Genomic DNA, 21,448 nt, shown 5'->3' with positions numbered 1-21,448 from the left:
AAATTTAGTAAACGCCGGAAATTATGCTTGTTTTCATTTGCTGCATAGCCAGTTCACTTCTTTATTCGGCAATATAATTGAGACTGTACAAAAAATTTATTGAAAGCTTATTACCTTCAGGGTTGCGAGCTTTCAGCTTTTACACGATACGAATATACGTAACTAAATGTCAAGCAGTTGTTGCGCTTCGTACGATATTTTCTCATTTCGATTAGAAACTGAATCAATGAAAATATCTAGGTTTTCTATCAGCCACAGACCGCTCTTCTTTTCGTTTACGGCAAACCGACGTAGCTACACCCTTATAAGTGCTAGTATCTTCCCACTAGCCGTGCACAACGTCGACCCGAAAACTATCTAATGGTCCAATTATCAACGTGCTATCCAGTTTTTCTTCATCCCATGAATACCGTATCCAACACAGAACATCCCAGCAACGTTTTTGGCCCTACTGTCATTGGCCTATTTTTCGATCAATTTCGTTACTTCGATCGATCGCCCGTGCTAGATGCGATATCAGAAGAAACTCACATTTATTTACCAAGCTTTCCTTTAATTTTGACGTCGTCGACGATCACGGTTAATAACTCCATCGATCATTAACTAGCACGGTCTAATGAGCTACCCTAACACGTACAAATTGCAGGATTTCGTGTCGGCGGGTTATGTTTAAACATTCGATAACAGCACACTGCCAATTGAGTCGGTGAAGAGAAAACAATCGATATGTAAACATGGATACCGCCTTCCCTTTCCATGCTCACCAATATGTTGATACTTTGGCAACCACGCGAAGTGACCTCTGTAACGCACATTCGAGAGGAACGACCGCTACAAAATTTTGTCGTCATGTTGTTGTTTCCCTTTTTTCGGTGAGCGGAAATGTGCGCCAATCTCACCGACGTTTGAAGGGCTGAGGTTGTTAACAAAAAAAAGGCGGCTCACCTGATAATTTTCTGCAGTCTGGAAAGAGTGTTTTGTCTATCAGAAACGATTTGGGGGAGATAGTTAAGCCTAACTATCTGCCTCAAATTAGGTACTATAACCCAAATGTTTTACGTTGTAAGTAACGTAAAAATGCTTCGTATTAACGCAGAGCATGACTTTGAGTGTTGACCTCTCAAAATAGATGAAAAACTTTTTTGGGCGATATCGAAGATACCAATCGCAAAGCAAATTTTGTGGCGTGCTAATAACGCAAACAAATAGTCAAAAATTATAAACGCGAATGTCCGGTTAAAGTTATAATAATATTGCGCCCACCGTTCTAATTCTGTTCAATCACGCAACTATTAAGATACTGGTAAAAAAAAAAACGTCTAACTGCAATACACACGCGATACGAACAACATCTTTGAGTTTGAGAATTTGAGCGAATCAATTTGAGGAAAATGTTTAATAAAAAAGAGGAAGTGTACTTCGAGCAAACCTATCGGATTGAAATTGCAAGGTAAATTTGTAGCTATGACTGAAACCAGCAACTTTCGGTGCTAGTTAACTTGCATCGAGCGGGAAGTTCTCTAGGGGACGGAACAATAACTGTAATAATAAGTTATAAGCTAGTGCACCAAGGTAGTTCAAGTATTACAAATCAATGGATATTGCCACATTATTAGCACGTTATTCTGTAATTTCCAATACCGTCAACAATATGAGCTCTGGCATGACCGCTGTTACTCCCGGACAGTCGACTCATGCCAAGTAATAAATCGTTACTAGACTTCTGTCTGTTTATATATATACACTTCACACCTTTATATGGTATTATGTAGTATTAATTTAAGTACGCGGTCTCCCAACCATCATATCGTTATTGACCAATTCAACCGCCACTATTCCAAATGTCGTTATCATTTCCATCGATTTCCGGTTGTCCTCACCGAACTCTCCATCAAACAAGGTCTCTCCAACACAAGCATATACATACATCTACATGTGAACCCTCGAACAACTCGTTTTTCATCAATCATCTCAACAAGCATGGTCGCCAGCGGCCATTACCAATTCCTATCAACACCCGAACGATCTGCGGATTATCCAGTACAGTACCATCTACATTAAACAGTGTCGGCCATTACTCATCTATTGCTTGTTTTTCTTTCTATCTCCCTCTATATTTGGCTTATTTTCTCTTCGCACGCGGTGGGGCTTGCGAGCGTTGGCCGTCCCCAGGGGCCGATCTTCTTCTTCATACAGGAAGCGACGGCGCAAGAAGCTTGTCGCTGACGGTGGAAGTGTACCTGCGCATCCGCCTTTGCAGTGACTTGTCGTTCTGAGGGCTGCTGTCATTGAGGATCCGTAAGCGGGCAGTAGTGGCGAAAACGATTCGAAATCGACAAAGATGAAAGAGATTTTGATGGAAATCGTAAACAATTCTTAATAGAGCCGGTATTGCGGGACTAACAGCAAGCCGCGGAAACACCGCGATGTTAAGCGGTATTTCAGCGGTTTTCACATCAACGTGAAGGGGTATGGGAGGTCCATGGCTGATTACTGCCTTGCAAGTATTATACTAGTAACTTCGCTATCAGGAACGAAAAGCAGAGATAACTTTCTCGCGTTTATATGGTGAACGTTTAATGGGTGTGCTTGGTGTTCGCCTAGATGGTGTCGTGGAGCTTCTTCTGTCATGAAGCGAGCAGGCGATGAAGAATACAGCTGAACTCAAGCCATTAGTCACAGCTTTTAACTGAAGTTTGAATAAATTTGCATCTCTCTGTCCGGTTGAACTACTAAACGCATACATGGATAGTTCTACCGTATACCAGCGAGTAACGGAGTGTATGACCATCAGTGGAACAGCAAACGCCAGGGTGAAGTACTTTAAAGCTTCGGATTGCGTCACATCGCTACATAGCTACTTCACTTTTTCGACGTAGTTATTGGAATGGCTTCTACTTTGGAAGATATCACTGCAAAGAGGCCCACGACATTACGGTGATTATATTGAAGGCTTTTTAGATATGCGTCGTATATACGCGAAGTATGCGTTTTTACGATACCTATAATGTTCGCTGCGCTCTGGCAAAAATCAGTCATCAAGGTAAAATAAATAAACACGAATAGTCGCTAAGATTCGTGCAACAGGCTACCTTCACCGCATAGGCATCAGACACACAATCAAAGAGGCTTTTAAGGTTATACTTCTAAACGTTATAGGAAGTGTCGCAAGTTACCCTATAACCGCTGTTACCTCATAATCAGTGCTCTTCCGTTTTAACCTTCTTAGAAGATCTGATCAGGATTATTGAATAGATCTACGTATTTTACGTGTTCTATCAACAAAATCGTGTGTGTGCGTACATAATATGCCTTGCAAGCTTCATATTACAACAGAAATGCACAACAATTTACTAGTCTAGATGCACTAGTTTGTGCTCGAGCACCCTCCCTCCCCAAGAAAATAGAAGAGACAGAACGAAGAGCATAATACTCTACGACGAAGATAATGTAGTGATCTTATTATACATTGAATTGACAATAAATATTGATTTGTTGTTGCGCTGCCCCCAACCGTCAATGACGAAAGTAAATACTATATCGCGACAAGGCGCGACAAAGGCAGGACTTACCAGGCGGGGATACCTGGAAAAAGAGACCATAAACAGAAGAAGCGTATGAAGGAAATGGTAAAGGTTGGCTGCGTGAAAGATTGTTGCCATTCCACCCGACGGTTTGAGAACTGCAAAATCACATATGCAAAGTAAACCAGAAAAAATGTTAGACATCATCATAGGCGACACAGCAGTGCAGCGCGATCCATATGTAGAATAGGTACAAATCACAGCTAAGGACATCGAAGAAATAGCAGAGCTGATACTACGGTAATATCGAAACAGAAAAAGAATATCGAAATAGATCTGTTCTATTTCGGACTAATTTACTAAGTCATAATTAGATGAATTGATCAAATGTGTTGATTATTGATTTTTTACGTATGTATCTATAAATACTAATGATCTAGTTAAATTCAATTTGCTAAACAATTACTATTGCGCCTTACCCTTTTTCATATATCTATAAATACGCTATACGTTTATTGAACAGTATTTTAGTGTCACACTATTAGTTTTCCCTGGTTTCCAAAATCACCACGCTAATATGTGTGGTATCACAAGCCAGAAATCGTCAGCAATCGAAATGCACGTCCACAAGATGCGATGGTACTCAGCTGCTCAAATCCGACATCTGAAGTTTTTACCACGCAATGTGTGCGACGATTAATGGCAATTGCGCACAAACTAAAATGTAACTCAGTGCTGCTTATGATTCAGACTATAAAGAGCATGACGTCGATGCCTAACGCGCGGATAAAGGATATAGACTAGAAGAGAGAATCGAACCCGATTGACGTTGCTGATACCAGAATCCGAGAGCTTTTATTCCACTGTTGTTAGCAGATTACTGCCGCGACTGTGGTGCTACCTAATTTTGCCGCTATGCCGCTGATGACAATGAATACAGTGGGGGCCTCTCATTTCGGCGATATTCAAACACTCGTCACGAACCAGGCCGGGCGAAGGTAGATTAGAGGCCCTGCTTGTATAAATGAGACACGTCACACCATCGCCTGAACCCCTGCTTTGCTGTCTCCAGAAACATGAATTGTTGCTGTTATTGTTACAAATGTCATTTTCATTTCAAGACTAGAGAATTTGTCTACTTTGAAGTTTAATTGCATAACAGGCCATTCTAAGACGAAGCTTCGCAAAGGTCTTTGTCAACAAAATAGCGCATAGCATGCTGCAATGACTTTGGTATTCTTAGTTTTATTACCATAAGCGTAGTGGTACTATCTTTTATAATAAAACAGTAAACAGGGTAATTAAGCAAGAGAAGCACATCGAAATTGTCAGAGATAACAGTTTCTTATAAAACAACGATCTCTTCAACGTGATGTATGCCTATCCTCTTTTTTTTTTTCTTTTTTTATATGTCAAAATTAGCTAAGGCTATTTGTTAATGAACTATACGATCAGGCCTTTTGGCTATGAAGGTCGCATGGCTACGAGGCCAATCGCGCATCTCACCGTTTCCACAGTAGTAGTAGTAGTAGTAATTTCCGAGAGACTCGGAGCTAAAAGTAATGAGGCGCTCCAGGCCAAGGATCCGCCACCAACCCGAACACCTAACGACGTCCTTTCAATGACGTCCAATTTGTTGTTTCTCACAGCCTCTTAATGATTTCGATGGCAGCGTAGAATAGCTTCCGCTCCCTCTAATCTCTATCCGATCTCGATTCGAATCGTTCTTCTTAGTTCTACGTTTATATGCTCTGTTCTGCATCCATCTTCGCTTCTAATCTCTAACGGTGCCTCCCCCGCATCCAGCCTTACTCAAGCAATCTCAAATGTCTTCTCTTAACCGAGTTCGTCCTATTCGTCTATGAAGGACACAACACATTTGTTCTATGGACGTGCCTCAAGGGGTACTATTTTATCTTCCTAGGCGAACTCCTACGACACAGCTGAGCTGGGGCCCTGCCTTGAATTTCTTTGGTTGCCTCGTCCGGCTCGTAACAGGCCTTTTACTCGCTGCTCATAGACATTCTCGTAATGTATAACTGTATCTATTACGTATCTATCTGTTCCAGAAAAAAAGAAGTGTCTTACGTAGCAACATCGCGGAAAACAGGTTCAACTCACTCGAAAGCTTTATAAGAAAACGTCAGAAATAGAGCGCAATGTCCGATTATATCAATACTAGGGTCATTTGTCCGAACTCTGCGAGACGCCAGTTGGCTGGAGTACGGCACTAAAGCGAAACATGGGCATAGTACATAATGGCCTCAGACACCTTTTAGTTGGTTGTGATCACTAAATCATAGGACATCATGTGCTGACTAACCTCGTACCACAGACAACCTTTTACGCAAAACACAAACGTACCTAAAGTATCCGCTAGGACCAATATACATACATATAAGGCAAGGCCCAAAAAACTTCATTTTTTTTTTTACCCTACAAAGGCACTGTTGCGCCCACTGTTGAGAAGCTTTCGAAAACCCCTATTCAAAGGTTGCTGTAAACAGCGATCTCGTATAGAAAGGAGGGTCATCACTGCGCAGCGACTGTGATTTTTCAGATCAAGTGCGAGAGACGATTAGCATCAATGAAAACAGTTTTGCATGAGCGTCACGAAATCGTTTCCTCGAAGAATTTGAATCGACGTAGACGGAGCAGAAAATACGCCCGCTCCCGTGAGCTCCCGGGTTTGTTCGAAAGACGAGGCGTATCGTTGTCATATAGATTCAAAGCTCAGAGAGAAAGAGAAGGCAAAGTGCAGCAACGGAGTGACACGGTCCGCATAAAAGGACTCCCGAATTGAATGAGGCACCGGTCTATTGCTTTATTCGAAGCAATATGAATGCAGAAAGAAGTCTATCCCGTCGAAACAGTGCCAGATGTGTGTTTTACTATTTCAATGGTCACGCATCAAATGACGCTGAGTCCCCATTTCGAAACGATCGAGTGACGATAGAGCACATGTTCACAGCTGAATAGCGAATTTACCTAAAAGCAGAAACACGCTGTTCAGAAAAGGTAAATTGAATTCGTACAGAAAACTAAGGCCAATTCGTGAACGTTTTCAATTCTCAATACGCCTGAAAACAAGGACCACAGATGATTAAAGGCTCATCGAGATTGTAGCGTTTGTACACATAGGCCGTAAGAGAAAATACTGAAAATTAGACGCAACATTCGAATTCGAGAGAAGCAAGCATGGGCAATAAATAATAATTTAGCTCAAGAATAAAGAAAGTGTAGTGTACGGGACAGATACGTTTAATCGCCAAGTATACCCGATATAATAGCTGTTATAGCCAAAGTTGTTCTAATGAAAACGCAGATGCTGTTCTACGCAGAGTACATATTGGGTTCAAGAACATTGATATTATACTTCGTTGAGCCTCTCGTCCTGAGATTCCCATGCTATAGTACACGTAACCAGATTATGGCGAACGTTCAGTATGAATTTTTTAGGACAGAGTTTAATCTGTGGCTACAATGAAATCACATCAGCCCTATATTGCCGTTGATTCGGCTTACCGCCACCCAGTCTAGGTCACGGACATAGTAAGCAGGACGACAAATAAAATGTGCGCGAGGAAATGTAAACGTCTGAAACAAAGATACATTGGAAAGGAGCCAACGAAACGTAATTAAACAACTATCAAGTTGAATACTAAAGCAATATAAATAACACGAACAAATTTTTCAAGTTCGTATCGATCGTCAATAAACATAGTGTACTGGTCGCGATCTAACATAGCTCAGCTAGAGTTCCCGCACCTTCAGAGGGCAGGCAAAATCTTTGCTTAGCAGTCTTTGAACTGTTAGAAAATGGCTTGATAGTTTCATAGTGGATGGTCCGGCAGCGCTCAATAGCGAAGCCGTCATCATGTAAGCGCCACTATCTTCAGTTCGATCATTTCACGCCGCGTCTAGCGCACACAGTGACAGACTAACAAACAGGTTGAAACCTATTGGTACGAAGGTCGTGTGAAAAACTTGGGGATTTGCGATGCGCTGGCGAGCATTAACAGAATTGGCAAGAGCCGAAGGTTCTGATATAACAAGTATGAACGTCAGGCGCTATCACGGGTGAAGATGCCGTGCTAGGCAAGGGTCAGTCATTACCGCAAAATAATGATAAAACAACTTATCGAAGTAACCTCACATCCATGTACATGTCGTCAACTACACGACAGTCAATGAAAAAAGAACTAGAATTTGACATTATATCTTTGGATTTGAAAGGCGGTAAAAAGGCTGTCTGGATAACCTTCGCGCACGTATCATTCCCACATATTTTTCTAGCCAGATTTTCCTGCTGTTTGACAAGTAGCAAATAAGAAACTCTCGCAGCTTGTCTTCGAGCCTCGCACCTAATGCTCGAATCTTTCCCTTACAGCTCGAAATTTATTAGTAATGTTAGAAACTATTAATTGTTAACAGTAACTGAAGATGGACACCGGAATAGTATTATCACGACATTAATTAAATAGAGCGGGCCCGTTTAAATTAGCTGTGTTTATCGGAACCTGGGTCCGTTCGACCTGATCGGTTCATATAAACATACCAAATATAATACTTCATCATGCTATGGGCTCGCCCCATATTGCATGGGCTATTCGAAACGTCTTACTTGATCTTCTTAGGGAAGTTTTGTGTGTCGTTGCATGGTACTTGAACAGCGTCAGCTCATTATCTCTTTTCGTGTCGTTGTGATCGAAAAGCGTTGGCCTATTAAACTTGAGACACCACGCGGCAGTGCATCTCCGAATCTGGGAGTAGATGTGCTTCGTCCTGCACTGGTAGAAACCAGCCTTCTAATGTCCGAACGTAAAACACGAAAAATACTTCTCGTTTTAAACTCGCTTCGGACGACCTACGGTCTACTAATAGCTTTCACATGTATATATATATATATATATATATATATATATATTGAATGCTAGCAAGCGGTACCCTTATAGGTTCTCTTCTGATAGAGTGCAACATAAAGCGGACAGTTTTTGACTTTTTTGAACGCCTCATAGGTCATAGCGATTTATTTTTCGCGCATCTTAACATGCGTTCGTTTAGTAATCCAAAGAGAATACATCATCGGCACCCGCTACCAACGCTTCCTCGAACGCCATTGCCTCCGCAGTCAGAGCCATCTCAGACAAATGAACTCTGCCAGAGCTCTCATTACTGCGGTTACCTACTATAGCCAGTGCGTGATTGCTATTGTACGAAGAACCCAATCCGATATGAGCTTTTCTCGACCCGATACGTTTCGATGAGTGACAGATGGCAGAGTGAAATTGTTTACTATTCACTAAATCTCCCATGAGGATTTGCCACTGTCTAAAAAGATTTTCATTCCAGCTTCCCCTTTTCCGACGCCTTATGACGATTGATGAAGCATAAAGAAGGCTAAAGGCTCTACGTAATCGACTAGCATCATAGCCTACCCTCCATCCTGGCCTGATCACGTGTTGCGGTGTGATGAAAAAAGAACAACAAAAAGAATGGACGTTGCCGGAGAGAGGGAACCATTAAGGAAGTGCCAGAGGCCAAAAATAAACGATGGAACGATTAGCGATGGTGAATTGAGCCGTTATAGAACTTATGATTGTAGAAGTGATCTTCGGTTTTATTAGTAACGTTATAATGATGTTAGTTAACCCAGCGTGTGCAAGGTCTTCATTACGTTGCAGTAATCACAGTAAACCGAGTAGTGGGCGAACGACTACTGGGCGTGTCCCGCTGAGACCGCCGGCCATACGAAAATACAACAATGGCTACAGCTACGGACCAAGAGGCAACGCCGGCAGACACAATAGCATAATAAAATGATAATGGAAATATTTAAAACCTTCCCGATCGTATTTATGATGATGGCAGTGTAGGCGGGGAAGGGGGGGGGGGGGGCTGGGCAAGTAACAACGATTTTTTTACTTCAACAGCAGCCACTGAATTACGACTGTTTTGCGGTGACTATTCAACGAAAAATAATATATTGAAGAAACGAAGCCAAAATATCTACCGCCGACAGACAAACAGACAAACACCCCCGAAGAACATCATCGCTAACAACAACAACAACAACAACAGCAACAGCAGCAGCAGCAACATCAACGACAACAACGCCTGGAAAGCGCTACTAACTTTAAAAAGAAGCAATTTAACCCTAACAAAACGACAGCACACAACAATTCCGAATTGTTTAAGCCGTATTGCTATTTGTCCTAGACTCAGTTAACACGCGGACCCCGGCAAAGTTCAAGGAAACAAAAGGCAAAAAAGAAGGACATCCTCATCATCACAAGGAAGGTCCGTGGACGGCATCAAACTCGCGACTAAGATATTCACAGCATTGTTTTCAATATGCATTACTGTTTTATGCCTATGCTATACAATGGAAGGCGGAAGCCAACTAGTTCGTGATGTGACCGCCATTATATAACGGTTTGTTACTGAGATGGTCCGTTAACTTCCCTGCTCTGCTGGTGATGGGCAGAAGCCGAGTCGGCCGGAGCCCAAATCACACCCCATTCACAAAACGAATTGCCCTACTGGAAGTAACAGTCAGAGAAAGCAATTTAAACATGATGTTATCAGATAATCAGTCGATGACAGCCACATTCGATAAAATACACACACACACATGTGAGCTATGGCGTACGCTATAAGGAACGAAAATACTTACATTTCTAACCAAAGATCTAGGTAAATAGATAAACGAGAATAGCAAATGGGCCACGACAGTGGACGACGCCAATGCAATGGCACGATTCATTAATCCCATAATCGATCTCAAAAGGAAATGATTTCATAGCGAATCGGTGCAGCAGCAATACTAATAGTAATCATGATTATAACGATAACAGTAGCAAATAGAGGGCATCCGACTAAATAGCCACGTGCGACAAATGCCTATTTGATGTAGTGACTGGGGACGAGAGTGTCGTGAAATACCGTAGGCCGGCTTTGTTCAATGGAGTCACCGCGGTTAGGTGCGATCGAAAACGCCGATTACGATCTGCAGCGGGCGCTGAGAAAACGTCAGCACGTGTTATCAGTGATACGGGTCAATATCCAGGATAATAATATATAAGATTAGAGGGTGTCGTTAACCCGTATGTCGAATAGCAGTGACTGTAACGCTGTTTAGATGCTGGACACGTAGTAAACCGTATTATATCACTAGCTCGTCGAAGCGACTTCTGCGGCGACGTCATTTTCAATCGGTGACACCGCGGGCGCTGCAGCTAAATTATATGAGTTGACCCAGTGACAATCACGAGCAATGTTCTTTTTCTTCCGGAAGAATCACTGTTCAGCCAATCCGAGGCCAAATATTATCAAACAGTTAACGATTCGCTTGTATGCAAATTACAATAGTAAAAATAAACATTTTACGCTCAAGTTAGGAGCCCGAAATTGTTTCCGGGGGCAAGAGGTTTAATAACTAGTGACAATGTCGCACGTTCATGTGAGGCACGATCTACCGTATAGTAGAATAGGATAGGACATTAAATCTTCCTTTTTAATTGAACTACGTAATACCTTGATTTTTAGGACAAGTATTGTGTTATATGGGTTAATCAAAAAGTACAGGTGTTCATGGAATCCTTTGCGTCTTCTGCACGCATGACACCTAATGTTCACAGATTCGTTTCGCGCCATAACGTTACGAACTATGATACATCTTGAACATTTGCTTCGTCACGTGCCGCGTGAGTAGAAGGCGATAGCCATTAAATATTCCGCTTTGAGACTCAGGCAAGTCCCGTTTTGAGCTGGAAGGGGTCAGTCGTCTAAGGCTATGCTTAACAACGGTAGTAGAACCTGATACAATTTCGAAGCGTTTAGGCAGGGGTGGGTAAGTGGCGTGGAAAGATCCGAAGCTGAAAATATACGTTTAAGAGAGCTTTATTACCACCTTTGGAACAACCCTATATCTACCCTATAAGTTTCTTATGCCTTTCGATTTAATCCCGATTTCATTTGAAAGAACCAGCTTTAGGGTAGAAATAACACCATTAGAGATTCGTTGTCATTCAATCAACATTGAAATATTGTGATTAGCATAGTGTCTGTGAGTCGTAGCAAACCAACTATACCAGAATTAGGGGACTACTTAGAAACCTCACCATGGGCTCCATAGGCGCCAAGGGTGACTGCAGAAGCTCCAAGGAATGCCGCAATCCTGATAAACAGCGTTGGAGGGCAGAGCGCATATCGGGGGGGCAAAAGGATATCTTTTCCTTGCGTCGGATCCGCTGAAGTGACTACGCCAGCATCTGAAACATTAGACAAAAAAACTGTATAATCTTATGCAAAATTCGACAGCTAACTACTAGCAACATGAAATACAATACTACAATATAATAACGCCATATATTATGTTTATTAGACATAAAGGAAAGCTATCAGTGCAGAACTAATAATGAAAGATGCAAAAAAATTCATCTATATTGAAAGCTGGTTTTTCGTAGGTTAGTTGAACCCGTCGAGGCGAGTCGCTGTTAACGTCAGTGCTTCATAACTCAGGCTATTGTGAAGCTAACGAGATTTTCTTCAACCCTCCGCATCAACACTGCACAGCGGCAATTGTTCTCAGCGGCAAACCGCTCACAATTAGTGCGCTGCAGGAGCCACTATATATAACATCCGTTTTACGTTATGGTGAAGACAATGACGGACCTAGTCGTTAACAGCAAGCCTCTATCAAAGCCAACTTCGCTACTTGCCAATTGTCGCAACTCTATTTTCGTATCGCCTATAGGATCAACCGCCAAGTAATTTAAGTGTTTATACACAGCAATGTTATCTCTTAGACAAGAGATAGGCTTTTTCGTCGCTTTTTCTTTTGTTTGACATAACGTCGCCCCAGTAAAATTTTCCGATTAAAGCCGATGCCTCACCGGACCCTTCAACCATTTATGTTTGTAAAGCAAAGTAGAGCAATCAATAACCAAGTAAAAATAAAGAGCAATTATCTGGCGTTTCGTCATAATTTATGCAGATTTAATTGGGCGTCGAAAAAATTACTGCACACATAAATAGCGGCACTAAATACGTTCTGGTAGATAGATGAAATGAAAAATTTCACGTTATATTCACATACACACAAAAAGAGCAACAATACGTTCGATGAAATATAAAAAAAAGTCACACAAAAATGCTTAGATAGTTTCGACAAGTTCGAGATAATATGCCTATTCAACCCCCACATTGCGCCACATTATCGATAATGTCCGTGGAATACGTTTTTTTTTTCACGCCGAATGTCATCCCCTTCTGTCTGATTTATGATAATAACGGTTTTTTTTGATTGACTGCTGTAAAAATCACTACTTACAGCAATTCATATACTGCGGTATTTTGTGGACGTATTACGGTTATAAGATATAGTAACTAGAAAATCATTTGTAAAAGCACGACTAAGCGTCTCGCTGTTAGGTGTGCTAAATTGGTAAACGAAAATAATTTATAATATAAAAGTATCTCAGATGCCGACATTATCGTGTCAAGGAAAAAGCATCTAAATTTACCCGCTAAAATATCGGCCACGGCCAGCATGGTCCATATCATTTGACCATCACCCGAAAAAACTGTCAATGTCTGAATAAACATCGGGCTAAAATATCACTCACCTCAATTATCATAGTGACTTGCCAATGTTATCGCTAGATTTGATGTTAACGATTCAGCGAATCTCAGCCGTTTACCATCATAACTGTGTGACGGCAGTCACGTGAGCCAACCGACGAGCTAGTTGTGCGAAGGACCCGTCAGGTGGTTTAGGTTCGAAACCGAACGTGGACACTTTGCACCGGAAGAAAGGAACCACTCGTCCCAAGCAAGTCCCCGATGTAAAACTCGAAATCTCACTTACTTTCTTCTAGAAGCTGTTTGTCTGGCCTTATTACGACGTCGAAAAATTTCAACTGTGTTACGAAGGGTACGAATCAGGGCGGACACAGGCAAAATCGATTGCGCAATACGAACAGTGAATACAAATAGCAAGTTACTCGGGAACGTGATTTTTTCTCAGATCAAAACCTATCATCACATGAGCTCGATTCATAGTTTTACAGCGGGCCGCACGAATTGCAATAATCAACTTCATTAACATTGATTGTAAAAAGCTACGTAGAACACCATGTCGAAGCTATAATTCTAACTCTTATTTATGAGAGCTCAAAGCTGTCTTAGATCAATAACTGAATGTTCTAATGATTCTATCTAGAACTGACTTTGGTTACGCTCAAATTCCGAACCGTCCACCGCTAGTTACCGGATCACGTTTGGGTCCAGCGATCAATGGAATCACACTGTTCTATTTACATATTCAATTCCAAATGTCTTCCTTTCGGGAACAACATTAAACAATAATACATTGTATTAATCAGTGGCAGCCAGCTCGAACTGTCGTATGCATATAATAATAGGCGGTAATACAGATTCGCCTTATTCTCACCAGGCATCACTGCAATTATCTCCTGCTCTCCTATCCATATTTAGATTCGACCTTCTATGTATATACTATTCCTTACTCTCGGTACGTCTCGACTGTTTTCCCTGGTCCATTCGATCATTTTCTCTTTCGTTATCGTTGCCGTAATAGCGTTATGAGGCGTTCCGGCTGTTCCACAATAATAACTATTATGCCATTGTTATAGTTTTTAATCATAATGTTGTAGCTCTCTTCCCTCACGAACATCTTCTATATAGTCCTCGTTTTCTGTTGTACCCTTTATCAGCATACCTTGCCCATCATCTTCAACATCACGCCAGTTGCCTTACCATCCGCCTAATCACTTTGCTACTTTTGCCCGTCTTTAAAGTTAAACGCAGACGTATCAAAAAGAAGCCCGGAGCGCTGTTCTACGGGCAAGTCAAAGGGATAAACAGTGGTAGTAACAGACGACGCGGTCTGTTATATAAATAAGCGTAGCGGAAACTGTCGGCCGCGCCATTTGCTTAGCGGATAGTGATGAATGTTTTTGGTGGGAGAAGACACTGACGCTTCACTCAGTTATCCATAATCGATACATCCTTAACAGGGCCGATGTCGACGTTAAGAGCACAGCCCGCCATGTTGAGTCGGTGGCGTTACACGTGACAGGTCGTAACAACGTTATACCACGAAGGCAGTAGTTAACGGGAGAAGGTCGACGAAGAAGGGCGATTGCATTTTGATATTTTGCTTGTCCACAAGACATTTAGTTCTTTTGGAGGAGTGCCCCAATGTTTCGACTCGGCAATATACAGAAGTGAATTTTTCTGTTTACCTTGCTATTATGATAAAAATAGTTTCGAGATAAGTTCTGTACCGTACCATAAAATGTGGAAGGTTCCCGGAATTTTGGTGAGATACTTCAAAAAAAAAATCTAAGATCCGCCAAAATACCAACATGTATTGATTCTCTATTTTTTTAATGCTTATTATGATCGACGGGAGCCTATTTTTACTTAATAATTTCATGATGCTATAAAATAAAACGTTTTCAGCAAACTGTTGCGTTCGTCCTGCCTGCGCCAAGCCCGTGTCGCATCGGTCTGTTTTCAATCTGCGCAACTTCTCAGCTGCAATCTATGGCAAGACCTGTGCTACCTGCGTAGACTACAATGCGTGTGCTATTAAGCTAACATTATCTCAGGAGTGACGCCGAACGCTCGTTGGCCCCCAGACTCTGTTGGACACCGAAGGATTCCGAAGGTGGAAGTAAACTGTACTCTGGTGGTGGCAATTCTTGACTTGATAACGATAGCCACTGCTATATACGATTTCAATAAAACGAAAGGGGCCAAATTCACCGAGGGACATACAAATGTATACCTCTTCATCAATTATTTTATTCTGTCCTATCGTCATTGACGGCTTTGCAACGCCAATTGGCAATGGTTCACAGACAATATCGTGACACGATTGGTCAGCTACGATCAACGCTGACTAGATTTGGAAGTTCCATGATGTCACTGAATTTCATTTTTGAATCACTATTTATTAGGCATACGTCGTACGTTTCTGCAGATGTCGATAGCTGATACACGAACGGAGTTAAGGCCGAGCGGTTGTTGGCGACGAGCTGGCTGCATCGGAAAGCTTGACTCGAACTAGGAAAACAACGCGGGTTGTCGTCTTCATTGGCCTGGCTCTAGTTGTTATCGTCGTAAATACTACTACAGTTCTCAGAGTGAGATCACTGTATAAATATAAACAGCCGCTGCTTTTGGCCTTTTCATCTACCTGCTTAGATGAGACCTGCTGCGCTGCAAAATACAGTTGACCGTTTGTGGACAAATTTCTAATAATATAGGCAATGACTAAGCAGCTATGCTGAGTTCGTTTTTTATTGAGAAAATATAGACGAAATAGGCCTTTGCCTCCCGCATGTATATATATGTAATTTTCAAACATGTCCTTCACAAACACCGATAACGGTAACGCTCAAAACAACTGACTGAACCTTTTGCTTCTGTAGGATTTGTCTAAGGTTGATTTTTGCTGATAACACCGTTTTCTGCTTTACTTTATTCATTATTTAATGCCTTATTAGAACAGTGACGATTTAATTAGTTGGAACTAATTGTAAGTTTTACCAATGGACAGCAGCTTCTCTAAATTTTTTCGGGAAGTTTGTCTATTCGTTAGCAAGCTTGTTCCCTGGAGAACTGGCGCACCACTATTGCCGACAATGTTAAGATACTATTATTATTGCTATTATAGTTAATGCATCGTTATTTCTAATTATTGGCTTCGGCTTTGTTGCTGTTCTCGTTGTTTGATCACCACTGATTATTTAATTGGTAGCCATTCGTCTCGATTATGAGGCTTCCTCAAAATGTCCCTGCTTTCCAATATAAAGCCATTTCCTAGAGAACCTGTCCCGTGTCCTTGTCACAGCCCAGTTTAATAATTTCTAGTTCTTTGTTCACTTTTCCTCGAAAAGCAATCTAGTCCTCTACCGAACACCTCGTTTTGTCTTGCCCCTTTGCCAACGTACGACTGGTGTATCTGTTTTACGCTAGAGGCCCATTTCCATTGTTATCAATTATGTGCCATGTCAACTTAGTTACGAAACGGCCATTTTTGCAAAAAATGACCAACCGAAAGAAATTGGTTTTACCCGTCATGGTAATATTCGCCCTTGGGTATGTTTCGACGTAGACATCAGGCCCCATATATATATAATTAGAAAAACTATTGTATCGTTTTTGTTTTCATGCTGCGCACGTCATTATGTCGAATCGTTATCATTTAGACTGAGATGGCTACACACACCAACATTTCCTTGCGGGGCAGTAGAGCGCTGATTGTTTTCCTAGTCCCCATGATTGTGTTGTAGGTGACATGTTTGCTCGCCAAACGCAGATACGCTTAGTGGTCTAGGGTTCGAATCCGGGCATAGATATATTCGTTTCGTGCTGGCAAAAGCCAGCCATGTCTAAGCGATGCCGGTCCAGGTACCGTACGGAGAACACGAAGCACGATGTGATTGCCTTGTGAGCCTGTTGCCATTTAGACGAAGGCGGAGAATAGCAGTAAAAAGAAGTCGAACTACAAAAAGCTAACCCAACATATCACCCTCGACAGCACGTCTTTGTATGCGTCAGTGTGGCGACACAGCTATTAGTCTTCGAGGAGAATACAAGCACGTTAAGCTAAGCATGGCTCGCAACTGAGTCCGAGTTCTCTTTTCGTACGTGAGACGATTGGACTCAGCTGAATGGACCATGGCGTGACGTCATGTTCAGAGGAAAGCTCTCGTGAACAAACAGCTAGCCAGGACGACCTCTGTTTATATGGCGACAATTTATTTGCAATTCCCTTTCAGTCATTACAGGGCAAATGCTGTTAACGACTTCCTCGACCGTTCACCTAAGGCGTAGTAGATAAAAGCCTAAAGTGGTTTCTTCCAGCTCAGAAGCAATAAGTTACTGCGCCTCTTTAATGATAATATAAGCGAATACTTCGATATCTTCTATGAAACGTAGTTTTATTTCAGGTTTAGTTTCGGGATCGACCGTATCTAAATTAGATCGAGCAGTTCGAGCGTACACAAAGCAGGTTTTAAGACAAGTACTGATTAGGTATAAAGTCGAGCCAAGCTATAGTACTGCAGCTCAACTTCTAAAACAAAAAAAAAAAGATCAGCGAATGTTTCGGCATCAAACTAGACAATTTTCAAGCCCATCCGTGAAGATCGCGAAGGCGAGGCATCTCTACTGAACCGGCCGAATGTTAAGGAGGTACATTTTTTCGTACTTTTATGAAACTTAGAAGCAGCCGAATTTCTTTTTGTTTTTTCGTCTAACAACGCAACATCCCCTAGATATGAGGTGATGTAATTCTCATAATAATGTTGTAGATGATGGTAATCTATCAGAATTTGTCAAAATTCATATTACACAACTGCGCTGATAAATTTTGGCATGAAAGATATATGGTGCGAATTGTCACCTTAGATTTGTGCTTAACTCGTAAGGCACTCAACTGATACTCAAATAATAGGTAGTTAGTGCTCGTGCAGCGGCGAAGTTGCGTACGTTCAAATCAAATAATCAAAAATTTAATAACGGTTCTTTTCCCCTAGATCTGAAACTCTCTTGGGATCTTGGAATTCAGGTTCAGCGTAAATAATTTTGTCCGCTCTCAAGGTTGACCAAGTGATTTCCCTACGAATGATATCGAAAACATAGAATCATAACTCCATTCTAACAAAAAAGTTAGAATTTGGCATAAAGCCCACGGTTCTTTAAGATGAACTTATAACCAAACACCGTTAGAACCTCGATAAAATACCTTTTTGGGTGAATAACTTAAAGAATAAACACTAATCAGTATTAATCCGAACAATATTACGTCTTAGTCCTGATCATTATCTTAAGCGTCGTTAGTTCCGAGCGCAGCGTCCTTTTTCTGAATGGTCACTCTGCATGCAGTCGATGACTGCATGCTCTAACCACGGCTCTGACTGAGTGAACGCCACTGCGAACACTCAGATTTGTTGCATCTATTGTTTTGCGATTCGAAGAGCAAGATGTCGGACGAAGTTCTATAGTCTTGCAGCCGAAGCCCAGTATAGACTGAAGTACGTTTATTGTAAACTTCGAGACAGAAATAAGTGTGATTAAACTATATTGTCTAATGAAGTTTATAATTAGTTAATGCTGCTTTCACACACGGTATGTCATTCTTAAGTATCCTAGAAGAACATCAGTCCTGCTAAGCAAGTGTATGATATGTAATCAATAATCTGTACGTGCTCTAAATAGTCTAGCTGTTCAAAAATCGCGTTTTCGTTGCAGATCGATCAAACAAAGTCTAGTCTCGTTGGCGTATCGCCAAAAAAATCACCTCGGCAGAACGTTTAAGTCATGACCCACCAAAAAAAAGGCAAGATAATATTAAGCGATTCTGTAACGGGCCACCGCAGTATTATAATATCTCACTTCCAGAAACTTGCAAACAGCTTTTTTTTGTGATCGATACAGGCTTCTTTTTCAGTATATATGTAGAGTGTGAAATACAGTTTCTTGAGAGTACACATGTACTACATTATAGATTACGTCTATATTCGTCCGATTCTGTCTGGTATTACGAGACCATGCCATTGTTCCGGGGCAATTTATAGCGGATCCCTAACGGCTTATGTCGCAGTCTTCACGGTTAAGACTGTTTCATTTTTTTGGACGAGCCATGTATTTCAAAACAGAGATTTCGGGTGTTCCTCCTTAGCAAATTTTTTTTCGCAGCAGAAATGAAACCTCCACACAATTCCGATATGCATAAACTCTCTAACTCTACCTTGTTCGCTTAATACGAACGATTGAATTGACATGGAAATCGTCATGCCCGACCGCTCTCCATTAATTCGGTATGATAACATGTCGTAGAATTGAGACTATTTCAAACCAAATGAAAAAATAGTTCCATTGCATCGTACATGAGTAGAAGGCACACATAAACACATCTACCATTGGTAAAATTACAGCATGACACTCGTTTGCTTACGCGAAACCGATCTCGAACGCACCAGATCATTAATATACGCTAGTATCTGTTTTCGTACGTTAAATTTCCTATAGTCATTTCCATTGATATCGGACTGCTATCCAGAACCATTCAAACCGTACCTTCTGTTTGTTGTTTTTGACGCAGAGGATCTTCGCCAATTCACCACCTACTGATTTAGTTTCAAGGGTAATAACATAATGTTCAGCAGCGAAAACAGCAACTTTCTGGGACTTGAGCTACGTGCGTCAATGCGAGACAGGGCAAGCGTTCATCGGCGCTAGCAAATCTCACAGATTGCGTAGCACGAAGTAGATCGAAAACAAATGATATAACTCGCGTTCGAGATATATATATATATATATATATATATATATATATATATAACGTATATAAAGCGACTATGGTGGTAGCATAAATTGTGATTTCACTTTTCTTCAAATATATTGTCAATTCGTTTGGGCGCAAAGAATATTGTCAGACCTGCGGTACACATGTTTTTGAAAAACGCTTACCTCGGCGACGTGTCCAAGGTGGTAAACTTTACCAAGATAGAAGTGATTAGCATAGAATGCATACAATTAACATCACTGACCTTATTTTACTATCGACATTTGTCACAGAGACGTGGAACGAGTTTATATGAAAACGATTGTTCAAGCCGGTCCTCGTGTATTCTGTTTGCTCGAAGAGTGTAAGCTTTGTTGAAAAACAAAAATGAAGTATTTTTTGACGTTCGTTCCAAGTTAGATTCCTGAAATTTAGCCAGATTCAATTTGCCACTCTTTCGCTCAGTCCACGATATTGACATTGTTATTATAATATTTTATTATTATATTATAAGGTGATCGCTTTTACCATGACAGTTACCTGGTAACTACAAAACCATATAAAATCTACTAATTATTATCGACAATTCACGACATCAGTAAACAATGTTTCGGCAAAACTTTGTGTGTATTTAAATAATCTTACCAACTTAATCGTATCCGTTAAAATGGTCCTGATCCGATGATCTTTCGTTGATTGGTTTCAGAATTAATTACGAACAGAAGAAAAGAGAATTGCATGTACGTTTCATGCATGTTAAATATTTTGCAATTTGTTTACAAACATGATAACTACTGTTTTAAATCTTCAGTGCCATATGGCCTTATAGTGCTGCCCCTTTAGCGTTTCTGTAGGTGACATAATTACTTGCGTTGCCATTCATTGAAAGACACCGAATTAGCAAAATGGTACAGAAAGTATAAGATACATTGGCGCAATTTTAATGACCTAACCATAATGATATCTGTATATACAGCATATAACAAAGATAATAGTGGTCGACCATGGAACACCTGCGTGCAGGCAGCAATCTAGGTACTCCCCCATATCATCCATTCCACCTGATATCTTAGGCGGGTAACGTAAAGTTGTGGTCTAGATTCGAACTCGGGTATAGACAGACTTCGTCCCATCGAATACCTAACGATGATACCGTACGTAAAACTCGAAACATTACCGGTTTGACTCAATTTAAAGACCAATGTCGAAATACTAAGAACAATAATCATCTCATTAAGTTTGTAATGAGTGCTTCGAACTTTATGTCGATTGCGAATTCGTTATTGCGACCGCCGCTAGCAGACGCGCTCACACGGCTGAACATAAGTATGGTACATGGAGAATCACGAACTAGTCAAGGCCGCTAAGAGCTAGTTCGGACCGCCGATAGCTGACGAAAAATCAGAAGCTATCATTTATCACATGTGTATGTACATATGTGTATATCCTATAGGCAACTATGCTGTATCGTAATCACAACAGCTACATCGTCGAGGCCAGCGGAAATAGCAAGAAATCTTTATCGCTGGCCTAGACTAGAGCTGATGTCGTCCCCCGGATGAGCGAGGGAAACTGTCCATCAAATAAAGAAACCATC

At 41.2% G+C, this 21,448-nt stretch overlaps 1 protein-coding gene and 1 long non-coding RNA gene across 2 annotated transcripts in view; one reads left to right on the top strand and one right to left on the bottom strand.

Annotated features, from left to right (window-relative positions):
- The window catches only part of LOC111259850 (transmembrane protein 256 homolog), a 55,879-nt gene that overhangs the window by 3,014 nt on the left and 31,417 nt on the right, over positions 1–21,448 (bottom strand). The window contains exons 4-5 of the mRNA XM_022832141.2: positions 11,648–11,797; positions 3,573–3,682 (exon numbers count right to left, since the gene is read on the bottom strand). Coding sequence (XP_022687876.1) covers positions 3,573–3,682; positions 11,648–11,797 — 260 coding nt within the window. The remainder of the gene's footprint in view (positions 1–3,572; positions 3,683–11,647; positions 11,798–21,448) is intronic.
- On the top strand, positions 13,664–15,339 carry LOC147753574 (uncharacterized). Its single transcript, XR_015310756.1, has 2 exons — positions 13,664–14,776; positions 15,015–15,339. It is a non-coding gene; the product is annotated as an uncharacterized LOC147753574 (long non-coding RNA).

Source organism: Varroa jacobsoni, unplaced genomic scaffold (assembly GCF_002532875.2).
Source record: "Varroa jacobsoni isolate VJ856 unplaced genomic scaffold, vjacob_1.0 scaffold_374, whole genome shotgun sequence".
Lineage (NCBI taxonomy): Eukaryota > Metazoa > Arthropoda > Arachnida > Mesostigmata > Varroidae > Varroa > Varroa jacobsoni.
This window is presented reverse-complemented; position numbering and strand designations above follow the sequence as displayed.